General features: G+C 45.5%; 1 protein-coding gene across 1 annotated transcript; it reads right to left on the bottom strand.

Moving 5' to 3' along the window:
* Positions 1-6,175: 6,175 nt before the first annotated feature.
* On the bottom strand, positions 6,176-15,932 carry LOC132582925 (17-beta-hydroxysteroid dehydrogenase 14-like). Its single transcript, XM_060254580.1, has 9 exons — positions 15,652-15,932; positions 14,084-14,128; positions 12,411-12,511; positions 11,530-11,596; positions 10,472-10,563; positions 9,606-9,710; positions 8,845-8,912; positions 7,633-7,729; positions 6,176-6,768 (listed from the first exon to the last, which is right to left on the bottom strand). The coding sequence occupies exons 1-9, from the start codon at positions 15,827-15,829 to the stop codon at positions 6,613-6,615; spliced, it is 909 nt and encodes a 302-aa protein (XP_060110563.1). The 5' UTR covers positions 15,830-15,932; the 3' UTR covers positions 6,176-6,612.
* Positions 15,933-16,178: the final 246 nt, after the last annotated feature.

Below are 16,178 nucleotides of genomic sequence, written 5' to 3' on the forward strand. Positions count from 1 at the left end.
GTAGCGCTATCACAGCTGTGGTTCCGCATTATCCTTAACACAGTGGTATATTCCCTTTCATTCTGTAATGCCACATCCCCCCACAGTGATATTTCCCCAAGAGGAAGTGAGTCCCACAAAGGGTTAATGAAGTTTGTGCTGACAGTAAGAGCAGAGCGAGGGCGTGAGGTAACTTTTTTCTGTTAAGGGAGTATGTTTTTTGGGGGGGGACAGGCAAACTGGGGGGCAGGGTATGTGGAAAGAGCCCAAAGCAGCCACGGCAGAGTGGACTGGGTGGGCTACTAACAGCTCTGACCCACAGTTGCTGAAGACAAAAAATCCCCTCTGAGCCCTCCCATGACACTGAGACTCAACCCAACCATCATATGAAAGCAAGTCCTATCTACCTATCATACATTTTTACCCTATCCTTTCTCCAAGGAGACATGGTTTCTCCCAGCTACACATTTTGTTCTCATGCCAACCCTGTGAAGTAGGATAAGCTGACTTGACTAACCTAAAGTCAACCTGGTGGAGATTTGAACCCGGGTCTTAGTCAAACATTCTAACCCCTACATATCACTGTGACCTTCCCACCTCTTTGTACCCCCTGGAATTGTGGTGCTCTGTAGGTTCAGCAACCCTGATCTTGCCAGAGAGGGGTCTGAATTACAAAGGAGGCCTGCACTGCAGTCTGATCATTACTACAGCTGACAGCTGGCAGTCCTAGTGTAGGCTAGATCCAGGGGCACATGCAAAGGTTGGGTTCTGCCATTCTGGGGTAGTGGTTAAGAGCAGAGGTCCCTAATCTGGAGAACCGGGGTTGATTCCCCACTCCTCCATATGCAGCCAGATGGGTGGGCTTGGGTCAGTCCCAGTTCTCTCAGAGTTCTCTCAACCTTACCTACCTCACAGGGTGTCTGTTGTGCAGAGAGGAAGGGAAGGTGATTGTAAGCCGTTTTGAGACTCCTTTGGGTAGAAAAAAGCAGGGTATAACACCAAACCTCGTCCTTCTTCTCTACTTTACAGGGAGGGAGGCAAGCAGCAACACAAGCATATGACTGGGGAAGGGAGCATTCAGGAAATCCTGGTTTTCAAAACTCAGTAAGAACGGCCTGATGACATCATTATTGGTTTTCTGCACACAGATTTCCAAGAGGGTGGTCCCTTTTCCTGCTAGGGCAGGTAGAAATTCAGCCAGCTAAGCTTTTCTCCATTACTGCATCAGCACCTGTCACACAATGTCAGGTGCCAAAACGGTGACAACGAGTACATCTGGGAAGCAGCTGGGCAAGGAAGAGTTAATCATGCATTGCTCCAGAACATTAGGTAATTAACCTCCAGTTGCAACTTGAAATACACCCATTAGGAGAGCCCAGGAGCAACTGATTTATTACACAACTGGTTCATTACCACAGGTCTGTTGATTGTTGATCCAGCAACCTGCCAGCTATACAGTCATGCAGCTGCCTCTGGGGTGCAAGAAGCTATTGTTCTCCACATAGCCTCTATATCAGTGGCTCCCAACCTTTTTTGGCATCAGGGACCGGTTTTGTGGAAGAAAATTTTTCCATGGACCGGTGGAGGTGGGAGTGCTGGGGACTTTGCAACCCCAGGCTGCCCCCCCTCCCACGTTCTGTCCCTGGCCCCCCTTGGGGGGTCTTTAAATGAGGGGTAGGCAAAGGTTGCTGCTGCGCTGCCCCTTCTGGGACCTGATCAGATGAAAGAGATGGTGCTTTTCGGAGCGAGGCCATGCTGCCTCTTTTGTCTGTCTGGGTCACAGGTGGGTGGTGCCTCTGCCTCATTCCATGGCTTGGTTGCTAACCCGGGGGTTGGGGACCTGTTCTCTATATTCATAAAACCAGTATTCTTATAGCTTTGTAAAAGGGAAAAGCTGTTTTAATAGAAATCCATCTCCAAGGATGGAAACATGAGTAGTAGAGTGCAAAAAGGCTGCATCTGGAGACACTTTCCCCCTCCACTATGAAACTGGCTTTGCTACTTTGAAGATGCAGGTCTAATAGTGAGTGGCAGCTGCCTCAGAGGTAGCTATTTGTACCACAAGCCATTGCCAAATTCATTTAAAATATTTATGTTCAACTTTTCTCTCGGTCAATAGGACTCAAGCTTACAGTAGTAAAACACACTAAAAACCTCATTTCCCAAAAGTACAATACAAATAAGAAGGTATCGAGTTGTCTGTGCCACCATAACAACTGACCTCCACTCACAAGCCACTAAAAACATGTTAGCCTTACAGAGCATCAGCAAAGGTCACCCAAGACCTTTAAACCCTTCCCCTAGAACTTATGATGTCACATCAAGGTCTTCCCCTACCTGAGATCAGTTCCTCCCACTAAAATTCAATTTTTAAACCTCATATCCTACCTAATATCACTCGACCTTAAAAACTTTTTAAAATTTGTCTTCAGGTTTTTCTCAGTGTTAAGGAGAAAAATCCAACCTGAACTTCCATGGGGGATGGCCAGTCAAGAGCAGCCTCATCCATTTCTCAATACCCAACTGGTCTCAGGGCCTTCAGTGTTTTTGCAGGGGACAATAAGTTTCTCCTAGTCTCTGTGGTATACCATACAACACAGGAAAAATGGAAATCCTAAAGATAGCCACTCTAGATTTCTCTTTTTTTACTAGACTCTGTGACTCCTCCAGGGGAATTGATCTCTGTATCTGGATATCAGCTATAATTCCAGAATAACTCCAGGCACCATGTGGAGGTTGCTACTCCATGGGTCCAAGCATCTTTAACTATTCCTGGAGTACTGGCTGGTGAATGGAATATAAGTTGCTTCTGGGGACAGAGCCAGCTTACCCTCAGTTACACGGTGAAGATCACTGTGCTGTGGTGACAGTTGTTGCCAAAACAAACATTAAAATTCTGGATGGATAGCTGTGCTAGTCTGTCTGTAGCAGTAAAAAAGAGCAAGAGTCCAGTAGCACCTTAAAGACTAACCGAAATTTGTGGCAGGGTTTGATCTTTCATAAGTCACTGCTCACTTCTTCAGATTTTGTTAGTCTCTAAGGTGCTACAGGACCCTTGCTCTTTTCTACTGTTAAATATCTCCCCTGCCAATCAAATCTCCAGTGGCCATTAAGAAACTTTGCTGGGCAAAAGTCTCCCCTGGTCCCACCCACTTTGTATAAACACTTAGAGGGCACCAGGAAACGTGCTGGCATGAGCTAGGATGCCTCCAGGTACCACGTTGAGGACCCCTGCACTACTGTAGTCTTATTCTTATAGCAAGAGAACAAAACATACATAATGAAGCTGCAGGATGCAGCATGGACCAATTACTGCTCCCAACTTAATTCCATGTAAACACGAGAAGACATGCAAGGGAAAAGGCCAGCAAGACATTCATGTCCAGGTTTGTATCCTAACACAACACTTAAACAAACATTGATTGGGTTTGCTCAATCACACTAAAAGGAAAACTTAACACTGTATGAAGGAGCCCTTTCCAGACCAGCAGCGGCTTGGTGGTGTTTACATTGTCCAAATAAATCCATATATCGCTGACCATTTGACAGTGAAGATTTTGGGGGGGTTGTTAGTTGGGGGTTTTTGTTTTCCAGTTCTATCACTACTTACTAAGCAAAATAATACTCAAGAGTCAAGAGCAGCATTTTGGGGAGGGAGGCAGTTCGGTCTGCAGCAGGGCAGACGAAGAAACAAACAAAAAACAAAACAAAAACCCACAGCCCTTGAGTGGAAACCCTTCCATTCATAGAAATGCTCCATTGGATCCAAGGCACTGAGTGTCTAAGAGCGCAATCCTCAATGGAATGACATCCCTCTAAGCCTACTGGTTTCTGAGGGCAGGTGTTCTAGAAGGAAAGGGCCCCACCTGGCAGCAGAGTTTCACTGCCGTCAGACCCACCTGGCCCTCTCCTCTCTCTCTTCCTGCTTGGCAAAAAAGCCTCCCACACTGCTTGTAGCCAGCCTTCCATGCTAGGTGGGGGCCATTCAATTTCAAGGAGGGGCTTCAAAGAAATGAATGGAAACTTGGTGATTTCTTCATTACTCTCAGGAATTTCTAAAATTCTGTTGCCAAGCCAAAGAGTTTGTGCTCATTTCAGCATCCATAAAGTTGTCAGAAATGCAGATTTTACTATTTTCTTTGCTTTTACCTCCTGACATCTTTTTACCTGAGAACCTTTCTGTCATGCTCACAATACACAGGAATGGGAAAATAATTTTTTTATATACCAGACATTCTCCTTTCTTCCTTCAACAAAGCATTAATATCAAAAAAATGTAAAAGGCACGACTTCCACTTCTGGAGAGTGAATCAGTACTCCCAGTGCATCACAGCACCCACCGGCCCCACCGTGGCTGTAGCCCTCATCCCAGAACTTGCAGCCTGAGACAGAAGCAGCCAGCCTCAAGCAACCAGATGTGCCTCGACAAAGGGACAAAACAGAAAGAGGACATGGCAGGGACACATCAGCTCTAAATTCATCGGCAAGCTATCCCCACACAGGAAAAACAGTGTGCGGAGCATTCACTGCCAGGAGCAGACAGGGACATTAAAGCATCCCTGGTGCCAAGTGGCAGCTGTGCACCGACAGCAACATAGGGACTGCTCGGCTCAGACCCAAGTGGCATCACCGACAGCCATGGGGTTAGGCTTGCCAAGACCACTTGGCTCTGCTTCTTCTTGACCTCTGTGGTCTTCCAGGGCCTCAGCCAGTACAGCCTCTAAGCTGTGAGTATGAGCAGCCACTCAGGAACACAGGAAGCCCCATAAATAGAAGACCACTGAAGGAACTGCAGCAGAAACGGCAACCTTATTACTCATATTATGGGAACAGAATAAAGAACCTTGATTCTTGAAACTATCTGCATACTATTATCAAAGGTGAGTACAATAATGATTACAGTCTTTTGATTATTCAGTATTCCGCTAGCATTTAAATATTTAGTAAGAATAAGAGAAATTGTTAAACGATTACGACAATATCTAGGTTTTTTCAGGATGGTTTAAACCTAGCACAGAAATCTGTCCAACTGTAAAAGATGCAAAAGTTCTATTGTTAATAGAATACTGCAACTAAGAAAGTTCATGATTTGTCCCTGTAAAGATAGGATTCACATCAAAATACTCTAATAATGTTTTACTATCTGCTCTCACATTTGAAATATGTTTCTTTAGCAAAATAGAAGCTTTTACTTGTTGTATGTAATTATCAATCATATTTGAAAATTATTGATGGATTTCTATTTTCCCCTTCCCGCTTTTGTACCCTTCCTTCTGTTTTTTTAAAGTAAAAATTTTAATCACAATATGGGAAGCCCTGCTCAGCAGCAATCTGGAGCCACACGGGGTCCTGCAGTGCCCATTTTAAGATCACAGGGGTTCTATTCTGCTCAGGATATGACTTGTTCTGATGGTGGTGGTGAGGAATTAGAGGGAACCCTGACTGCAGCCCACCAGAAAGTTTCCCAGTAAATAAAGGGCCAGAACTGCAAGCCACTTTTGAAGGTATGTAGCCCAAGTGCTGCAGTACTGTCTTTCGTTTTGCTATGACACACACACACAGTCAGGGGTCATTTTGTAGAAAAATAGGTGGTGGAGCTCATCCAGGGATTGTTATGCAGCTGCACCTACTATTCAATGGACAAGGTGGTAAGTGTTCGAATTATGTATCTGTTTTGTATGTCCTTTGCAATGTTCTAAAGTTCCAGTCATTATAGGGTTAACATTGTGCCTGATTCCCTATTGTCTGCATGACCTAGGAAGAAGATACTGACTGCTGTCAATCAAGATCTAGAAGGGAGGGGAACCTGTTTGTTTGTTTGGCCAGTTAGTCAGGTGACTTCCTTTGTTCAGGTAGAGAGGTCAAGGAGAAGGGGGAAGTATCCTCCATTAAGCATGTGTTCTTCAATGTGTTAGGATGTAGTTCATAGTCTTTGCTATTTTCACCTCCCAGTACCCTTTCCCTGTAGTAATAAATGTTTTTGCTTTCAAGTTAAATGCCTCTCAATGATTATTTGATCCAGCGATCCATCGAACTGTTTGAGATAAAGAAATAGAATTTCAAACAGAATTCCCTATAGGAAGGAGGAGGCAGAACTCTCAGAAAGTTTCAGAAGCTGCGTTCCTGTAAGCTCCCACTGAATCCGAGGCCTGAACACAGCTATTCCTGACGTGGATTCATCATCTTGGAAGGATGATTTAGGGTTATTCCATCTATTTATTAAAATATTTGTTTCCTGCTGTTTGGTATGAACACTTCCTCACTAAGTGGTTTGTGTTATAATTAAAAATCTGTTACAAAATTTAAGGTCTGTTAGCAAAATCCAAAACACACCAAATACCAATCCAGGAAAACAACCAGCCCAGCTACATCCATACAGTATCCACAAGGACTCCAGCAATGTCCACAAAGACCAGCTGGTGGCGCCAATCGAGAAATAAAAAAGGAATCAGCCGCCGACCACTCTTTCAGGGTCACAGTGTGTTAGCTAAAATGAAGATCTTCCAGAAAGTGGTTTTTAGCCAGGCTTTTAAATATGAAGTCTAAGTTGCCGATCCAGCTCTTCTGCTCTACCAACCATTGAAGCTCTTTCACTTCCTCAAGAAGTCTTGGGTGGCTCTCAGCTCTAACCTGCTAGCTTTCGCAAACCAAACTGGGATTCTTCTTTGCATAACCAAGTTCAGCTCCACCACTGAGCACAAGATCAATACCGGTGCAGAACGTGCCATCAGCAGCAAGGTACAGGGCAGCCGATGCCACCTCTGCCGGGGTCCCAAACCGTCCCAGGAGCTATAAAAGTGCAAGAGAGGAGAAACGTTGATCCTTATTCCACACAGATCCAAGTAGGCAGCCGTGTTGGTCTGAAGTAGTAGAACAAAATAGGAGTCAAGTTGCACCTTTAAGACCAACTTAGTTTTATTCAGAACGTAAGCTTTCTTGTGCTCTAAGCACACTTCATCAGACAAGGAATCCGGCACAGTGAGCAGAGCCACACATAGCTGCTAGACAATGGTTCAGAATGTAAAATGCTACAGATTTAAGATCCAATGACGTAACAGTAAAATTATCTGGTAGGCAGCGGTTTAGACAAGGCAGTCTAAACCACTGCTTACCAAATAATTTTACTATTAGTCATTGGATCTTAAATCTGTACCATTTTGCATTCTGAGCCATTGCCTACCAGCTATGTGTGGCTCTGCTCACTGTGCCAGATTTCTCGTCTGATGAAGTGTGCTTAGAGCACACGAAAGCTTACGTTCTGAATAAAACTAAGTTGATCTTAAAGGTGCTATTGGCTCCTATTTTGTTATACTTATTTCACACAACTATAGATAGTGCTCTTATTCACTAAGATTTTCCTGAGCTTTCAGAATTTTTAAAAATCAGACTACAGTTTTACTTAACAGTATGAGAGAAGTCGATGAGTTCTGAGAAGGTAGATAGCCATGAGATAACCGTGTGTTGTCCATAGACCTTTTGTCTTCCCCATGCTTAACATATATACTTATGCAAAACAGCACTTTTATGCATAGAGTCCTCGTTGGCATAACAGATACCAGAAGTCAAGTTTTCTTAAGGCAGTCCTACATATTATCACCCTGTATGTAGTGGAATCTACTACCCCCTATCACCCATCCACCTGCCTCAAGGTACCTGAGCATTGCTGCCTTCCTGGATCACTGCTTCCGCTTTGCCTGTCTGGTTAGCTAGCTTTTCCCACATAGGAGTCCAGATATTCCCAGGCGAGATGCTAGAATTCAAGTTGTCAGACAGATTAAATAAAAGGAGCTGGAGGAGGAAGGGAAAGAGAAGGGCAAAGGATTGAGCAAATCTAGTTATATATTGCGAATACATCCTCAAATGCATGAGATTGGGAGAACCATGTCTTTCTTGTTATTTCTGGATATATAAATTTCCACATTTGCCTCACATATAACATTTAAAATATACATGACTATGCATATTCCATGGAACCCGGTAGGTATGCAAAGGATGACAGACAACTAATCCCCTGGGAATTAGTAAACTCCAGTGGAGCCGAAGGTCCCATATTCAATCCTCAGTTAACAAGATGAGGCAGGTGGGCAAGAAAGACCTCAGCCTGAGACCCTGGGGATCCTCTACCAGTCAGAGGAGACACCTTGATAAATGAATTCAATATGAGGCAGGTGCATGCGTAGAAGTCATTTGTTTATATTAAAAGAAATCACAGTAGGAGAGATAGATTCTCTCTCATGGTTAATTCTTAACTTGATTTTGAACCTGCTCAGCTCCAAAGATACTATTTCTGAGGAGCAGAGATCTTGAGAACTGAGAACACCCACCACCACCACTGGATGCCACTGCACAGATACTGAAAAGGTAATGTCCAAGGTACGGCAGCAGGAGCCTAATACGTGAGTGATGGGGAGGAGGGGAAAGAAAAAAACAAATCCTGCATTTTTCAAATGCTATAAGCATAAGAGATAAAAACAAGCATAAAGTCAAACAAACCAATTCACAATTAAAATTAATTAATTACAGTTTCAGATGGCGTCCATTTCAAAAACCTGGTCCCTGGCTGAACAATATATAGATAATAATCAAAACAGTCCTGACTGGGCCCACTGTATAGCAGGGAAGACATACTGATGGTTGGTGAAGGCCTGGCAGAACAACTCAGCTTTTTACTGCTGACATACTTCCTAGAGCAGTGACTTCAGAACAGTGTTCTGGAGCTAAACAGCAATCACCTGGTATCCTTTCTCCTGCCCCCCCTTCTGTTTTCTCTTTCTTAGGAAATTCAGGCTGTAACCTCCATTTCCTGATGTTCCTCTGCAAAACATCCTGTGTGCTGCTGGTTTGCATGGATACTAATCATTTTACCTGTTGACTCGTACTCCATATTTGCTCTCATCTATGGCCATGGCTTTGGTCATTGCAGCAACAGCCCCCTGTAAGTTGAAAGGGCAACAGGTAAGTTTGCCAGCTGACCAGGGTGCTCTTCATGTTGATGTGGAGAAATCAGCAGAGCTTATCTTTTCAGCACTTGCAGACCAGCGTTATCTGCTTATCTGGCATCCCTCAAAATAGTGCAAGTGCTAGGACCAGTAAAAAAATTAACTAAGCTGGCAATTCTAATAATAGGTTGATTGTTTTCTGCCTTTAGTTCTACCTTTGCTTTCTTTGATGAATAATTAACATTTATCAAGTCACTGGGGGAAGGACTCTCCCAAGGACCCCTTGGAAATCACTGTTGTCTTTATCCATGAGGGTCTAATGCCTCGTTGAGCTTCTTTCAGACAATTCATGAGATGTGCAAACATTTTTTTAATCAATGCAGGAGAAATCAAACTTTCATTTTAGTAAAATCAGAATTGGACATCTTTGTTACAAGCTTTTAGCTTTGTGGATGAAAACACACTGAACTGTTTAGATTAGGCTGCTCATTGACAACAGACCACCTGCCCAATCTTCCCCAGCTCTTAAGCACCAGCAGGGGAAGCTTTCTGAAGATTCTGCATTACCTGATAGCTTCAACACCTCAAGGTTCTATTAAAAGCAGAGGAACAGAAGTGCATAAAACCTGAGGCTCAGAATAGTGTGAAAGGGGGTTCGGTGGGGCTCTATCTTTGGCCCAGGCTTACCTTGGTGGCTACATATGGCACTGCCCATTTCTGCCCCATGCTGCCCACAAGACTACAAATGTTGATGATGTTCCCTCTTGTCTCCCGGAGGTACGGCAGTGCAAACTGTTGACAGAGGAATAAGGAGAAAAGGACACTTGATCCTTCAGAAGCAGCCTCATACTGACCAATAGTTCATCTTTCCTAGGACAGCTGACTCCGGTGATGCTTAGCTTAGTACTCATGGTTGTCATGGCACCCAGCTGCTTCCCACCACCCACATGCCTCTTCCTCAAAGCATCTCTGCAAATCAAAGTTGGTTCTGGCTTCCCTCCAGTGGAGTCACAAGATCCCTCACTCCCTCTTCTCCATCTTGCTCTGACATCACAAGAGGCAGCCAAGAGAGCTGGAGCTGCCCAGGGATAAATGCTCAAGAGGAATCCCAAGTCCCTTGGGGGAATTCCCATTTCTCTCCCACCCAAGCCCTTTTTAAGACTTTTTTTTGGGAGGGGGAGGGGAGTCCAAGATTCTGCCACTACCCAAAGATTCCTGGTCTCCCCCAAACTCCTCTAGACACCTCGGGGAATCTATAGGTAGCTTGCCCAAGCAGTTCTATGACAAGTGGATAAGAATTCAAAGGCAGTCTCTTACACCCTTTAATAAAAGCAGTTTATTTAACTAACATTCAGTCCACTCAAAAATACTCCCCCTAGCCCTGACCTGGGTAGCTCAGGCAAGCGCTATCTTGAGAGATCTCGAAAGCTAAGCAGGTTCAACTGTGGTAAGTACATGGACAGGAGACCTCCTTGAAATACCCAGCCAGGAGGACTGGGTATTTCTCCCTGCTCACTCAAAGAAGAGCTGCTCCTAACAGTGGAGTCACTCACCTTTGATGCTAAGAAACAGCTGACAACATTGAGATCCATGAGGCTACGGAACTCCTGGGCACTCACCTCGTCTATTGTCTGGTCAGGAGGGTCTGTTTGCAAGAAGAATGAGTGATTAAGGGAAGCATGTTGCACAGGTGCAAGATCCACAAAGCACAACCGGAAAGAATCTGATGAATTTGACTGATTTTTTTTTAATGGTTTCTTCCTCCATGGAGGTAAAGAGGGCAAGCTATAAAGGCTCCCAAGCCAAGCAACACCATGAGAGGAAAGATTTAAATGAGAGGGTTGGAGGATGGGTGCTGCAGCCCCAGAGAGCTGTGCATCTCCCCTACACAGATACAGTTGCTATGATATTTTGGGGAAAAAATAGCAGATCTCATCATGGGCACATTTACTTTGGTCTTTATAGGCCTTTGGGAAACCAGTAATTCAGCTTCAACCTTCTCATCCACAATGCATGATTAATTCCAGTCTAGCTTACAAGGCTGTTGGGAGGATTACTGAAATAACATGTCTGAAGGCCATGGAAAACTGATTTATGCCATTGTTACACTGTTTTCCTTTCCATTTTATCCCCACAACAACCCTGTGAGGTAGGCTAGGATGAGAGAGAGTTCTTGGTCCAAAGTCACGCAGCAAGCACCCATGACAAAGTGGAGAATCAGACCCGGGGCATCCAAATCCTGGTCCAACATTCTAACCACTGCCCCACCCTGGCTCTCACAAAGCTATGTGGTGTAATGGTTAGAGTGCTGGACTTAGATCTGGAAGACTCCAGGTTCAAAACCCCACCATGCTACAGAAGCCGGCTGAGTGATCATGGGCCACTTGCACACACAATATACTTAACGCACCTCACAGGGATGTTGTTGTGAGGTTAAGATGGATAAGAGGAGAACAATACTAATAACCTTGGGTCCCCACTGAGTAGAATGACAGAATGTAGATGAAGAAAATAACTAGAAGTTACATTGGAATACTCCCATTTCTCCCCTCCCCCCAGTCTCACACATCCTGACTCTTCCCAGAGTGTAATAATTTCGGAAGTAACTCACGCCCTCCAGCATTGTTCACTAAGCAGTCCAGGTGTCCATAGTGTTCTATAGTAGCTGAAATCAATACCTGCAGGCACTCAAAGAGAGATGTAAGGCAGAATAATGACAGACCAGAGACTCCCATACTATAATAATAAATGTGTCTAACATTCCTATTGTTTTGTTTCATATAGACATTCCATGCCTGTCTATGATGTATTTTGTACATAGCAGAATAAAAACAGCTATTTAATAAACTTATACATGGTGATTTTCTGTATATTGTAAGACCAGAGAACCTGGCAATTCCAAGGTTGCAAGAAGCCACTGTCAAAACTACCGGGGCTGGGGCAATCCCTTTAATTGGGAGGCAGATGGATAGCAGAGGAGGTTGTACAAAGGGAAGAGAGGAACACAGAAAGAAATGGGTGCTAAACAACTGGAAGGGAAAAGGAATGTTTTTAGTTTATGGGTGGGTGTGGCTCTCAGGTACCTCATTTAGGAGACCCCTTAAATGTCTGTGGTGATGTCTCCAACCTGGTTGACTCCAGTGTTAAGCTGTAGATAAGCTTGCACTGATTATGGATTCCAGCAATGTCATGACTCTGGCCATTTTGACAATGAGGACTAGAGTTTTGAAGCAGACTCTAGCACAGGGCTTAAGCACAAGAGTTACAAAAAAATGGCTAAGGAAGACGATCAGTCAACTCTGCAGTTGCCTGTAGAAAAATGAACAGCCCATGAGGGGGTGATCCAACAGTCTAGAGAAAAAATAAGTCAAAAAGCAGGGCCCTACTCAGAAAATGGTTTTAGCAATGGATACAGAGAGGAAACAGCATATATCAGAGAGGCTGAAGATGCACCTCAAAAGAAGCAGAGCTGTGACTCCAGGGCTAGCCTACCTTAATGTCCGTCTCATTACGGACATCACAGACCCGGAAGTAACCTTCCCCTGGGCTCCCAGAATCTTGCAGCTCCTTCTGAATCACTCGTCCCCTTTCTTCTGCAAGGGGACAGAACGGAGCAGTTGCAAGCAGAACAAAACCTTGGTGCGGGCTCACCTTTTCTGTCTGGGCTTTGGCTTATCCCTTAACCTTTCTTACCAACTGTGCCCAGGCCCTAAGAACACATGACAACTCTTGCCTGCATATGTCCAAACCTTTGTTGGTTTCCTTATTGTTGGTGTTAGACTGTAAGCTCTGTGGAGGCAGGGGCCTGCTTGTGTCAGCAACCAGCACAAAGTCGCACTGAACTATTGGCATTGTATAACCACAAGGGAAGAAAACAACACACAGCAAATCAACACATGGGCTGGAAGGAAAGTCAATGAGAATGGGAGAATGTCATGTGTTGGGGGGTGGGGGCGCAATCTACACCTGGCAGCAGAAGCCAAGATAAGAACATAAGAGAAGCCATGTTGGAGCAGGCCAACGACCCATCCAGTCCAACACTCTGTGTCACACAGTGGCAAAAAATTTTATATATACACACACACTGTGGCTAATAGCCACTGATGGACCTGTGCTCCATATTTTTATCTAAACCCCTCTTGATGGTGGCTATGCTTGTGGCCGCCACCACCTCCTGTGGCAGTGAATTCCACATGTTAATCACCCTTTGGGTGAAGAAGTACTTCCTTTTATCCGTTTTAACCTGTCTGCTGAGCAACTTCATTGAATGCCCACGAGTTCTTGTATTGTGAGAAAGGGAGAAAAGTACTTCTTTCTCTACTTTCTCCATCCCATGCATTATCTTGTAAACCTCTATCATGTCACCTCGCAGTCGACGCTTCTCCAAGCTAAAGAGTCCCAAGCGTTTCAACTTTTCTTCATAGGGAAAGTGCTCCAGCCCTTTAATCATTCTAGTTGCCCTTTTCTGGACTTTCTCCAATGCTATATCCTTTTTTAGGTGCGGCGACCAGAACTGCACACAGTACTCCAAATGAGACCGCACCATCGATTTATACAGGGGCATTATGATACTGGCTGATGTGTTTTCAATTCCCTTCCTAATAATTCCCAGCATGGTGTTGGCCTTTTTTATTGCAAACGCACACTGTCTTGACATTTTCAGTGAGTTATCTACCACGACCACAAGATCTCTCTCTTGGTCAGTCTCTGCCAGTTCACACCCCAGATTAATCTCTCTGGGAAGGCAATCCATAATTTTGGTGTTGAGACCCGGAAGGCCCTTTCCTAGGGTGCTTCTGCTCTAGCTTCACGTCTAGTGGGATTTCCTAAGCACCATCTCACTCATGCTTTTTTTCCAACTCAACGATAAACTTGAGGGGAGAGAAAAAGAACTGCAGCATGTTTCTTCCACACTGATCACACACAGAAGGGATGGCTCCTTTTTCTAGCAGGCCTGAATCAGCAATTCATCAGGTGCAGTTTCCCCCTCTGGCATCTCCTGGCAAGCTTCAACCGCTTCAGGTTTTCAACTGGTTACCTAGCGGTTTTTCCCTGGTGTGTGTGTGCTGCCCCCTACTGTGCATATCTCATATTTCCTTTAAATTAGACGGACAGACTGAGAACAGAAGCTTAAGGAGTGGGAGAGAAATCTTCTCTAGACTCACCTTCAGATCCTGGGGCACAAAAGACCACTGTGGCTCCTTGCCGTACTGGGGGGGAGGGGAGGGGAAGGGAAACAAATACAGAGCAGAACTTAGACATCTGGCTCACACAGCTTAGGTAAAGGCAGAGGTAGTCCCCCGTGCAAGGACCGAGTGGTCACTGACCCATGGGGTGACATCACATCATGACATTTTCTTTTTTGCCAAAATAATTTTTACTTTATTAAATTTACATACACCACAACTAACAAAACACAGAAACATATAACGGAAACAAAGGTGAGATAAGCATCACGTTTTCTTGGCAGCCCTTTTTATTGCCTTCTTCAGTCACCTACACACATCTTAAGGGCTGGGTGATTGATTATATATTTTAAAACAACCTCCCCCCCACTTTTTGATCAAACTTATTTGATTTTATTTATATTATTTGTAGCCCCCTCTTTCTCATAGGGTCTCAGGGTGGATTACACATGGTGAGCCAATACAAAATGGTGCACTCCATAACCAATGCATTAGGATTTTATTGATCTGGAACCACCAGAAAAACCAGAAGCACAGCAGAAGTATTCACACGACACATAATTGTGTTAACAGGTCCTGCTTACAATAAGCAATACGGGCCAGAATAGATCACACAGGCTCAGTCATTTACCCAAGTCAGTTTGTGAACCCTTTTGTACAAGGAGACGCTATCGCCTTCGCAAGAAAGCCCTCTGGAATAGTTCCGTTTGCATATTCGGCTGAGGGCCGTCAGTAACACGCCCACACAACCGTTGTGCAAATCCTCTTCGTCTTCCTGCAACATTCTGGGAGGGAGCCCTCCCATCCGCAGCGGCTGCCTTTGTAACTCCTGGTCGGCACTAGGCGGCTCGTCGCCTGGGAAGGTGCCCTCCCTGAAAGGGAGGGGGCGCAACTGCCCAGTGAACCTTGGCGCCCCGGAGGGCGGCGGGGCAGTGGCCAGAAGGTCCTTCCCCTCAACTCGGCCTGGAACAGGCCTGGGTGAATCACGCACCTGAGAAGGGGAGGCTCTTAACAATCAACAAGTGAAGCCGCAAGAAAACTGCTGCTCTGCCAACTGCACAAAAAGACGACGACTGCAGATTTATACCCCTCCCTTCTCTCTGAATCAGAGAGGCTTACAATCTTCCATATCTTCTCCCCCCCCCCCCCCGACACCCTGTGAGGAGGTGGGTGGGACTGAGAGGGCTCTCACAAGCAGCTGCGCCCTTTCAAGGACAACTCCGGCGACAGCTATGGCCCAAAGCCATTCCAGCAGCCACAACTGGAGGACTGGGGAATCAAATCCGGTTCTCCCAGATAAGAATCCGCGCACTTAACCACTACACCAAACTGGCTCTCTGCTTTCTGCAAGAAGACTCCCTGCTTTGTGCACAAAGAAGTCAGCGGGGAGGCTGTCAAGAGCGCGCTGTCCCCTTCCTCCGGCCCCACACATCTACCTAGGGAGAAAGGGGGCCAAGACTTCCAGATTGCTTGTGCGCCCCCCCCCCCCCCGGTTTAAATCCCCACCATCACCTGCTTTCCGCGCCCAGTTCCCTCCACCACCTCACCGAATTCCTTCACGATGGCCAGGCCGATGCCACTGGTGCCCCCCGTCACCACGGCCACCTTGCCCGGGTAGCGGAGTCCAGCTGCCATCTCCGCTGCTCGCCTGCCGTGCTGCCTCCGCCGGACTATCGAAACACAGCTGAGCTTTGCAGGGGAACTGGGAGGCCGGAGCAGTCGCATGTGGTTTGCCCCCACCGAGCTCTTATTGCATGCTGGGAGACGTAGTCCTTGAGATGTCCTCCTGGCCCAGGGCTCTTCCCAAAGTCAGGTTGGCGGCTCGCTCATTGCACGTGGACTGATAGCGCAGAAGAGCCGTTCAGAATCACTGGAAAGCCCCTCCCCTTTTTAAATGGACAGTCACATGCATATGTAGTGAAAGCGTATTAGTGCGGCCCAACTAGGGTTGCCAATCTCCATGAGAGAGGTCAATCTGTAAGATTTAACAACGTAAACCCAAAGGGTTCCTATGATGACCCAAAATTGCTATAATAATAAACATACATTAATTACAAGACAGACAGGCAAATAC

Source organism: Heteronotia binoei, chromosome 15 (genome assembly GCF_032191835.1).
Source record: "Heteronotia binoei isolate CCM8104 ecotype False Entrance Well chromosome 15, APGP_CSIRO_Hbin_v1, whole genome shotgun sequence".
Classification (NCBI taxonomy): Eukaryota; Metazoa; Chordata; class Lepidosauria; order Squamata; family Gekkonidae; genus Heteronotia; species Heteronotia binoei.

Bases quoted from the DNA above. Each gene is read 5' to 3' on its own strand.
- LOC132582925 (XM_060254580.1), bottom strand. From the start codon at position 15,829: ATGCGACTGCTCCGGCCTCCCAGTTCCCCTGCAAAGCTCAGCTGTGTT. The intron at 11,597-12,410 runs GTAGGCTAGCCC...GAGTGCCTGCAG, and splicing joins GTAATGAGACGGACATTAAG to GTATTGATTTCAGCTACTAT. The intron at 6,769-7,632 runs GTACCTTGAGGC...GCACTTTTATAG, and splicing joins AGGAAGGCAGCAATGCTCAG to CTCCTGGGACGGTTTGGGAC.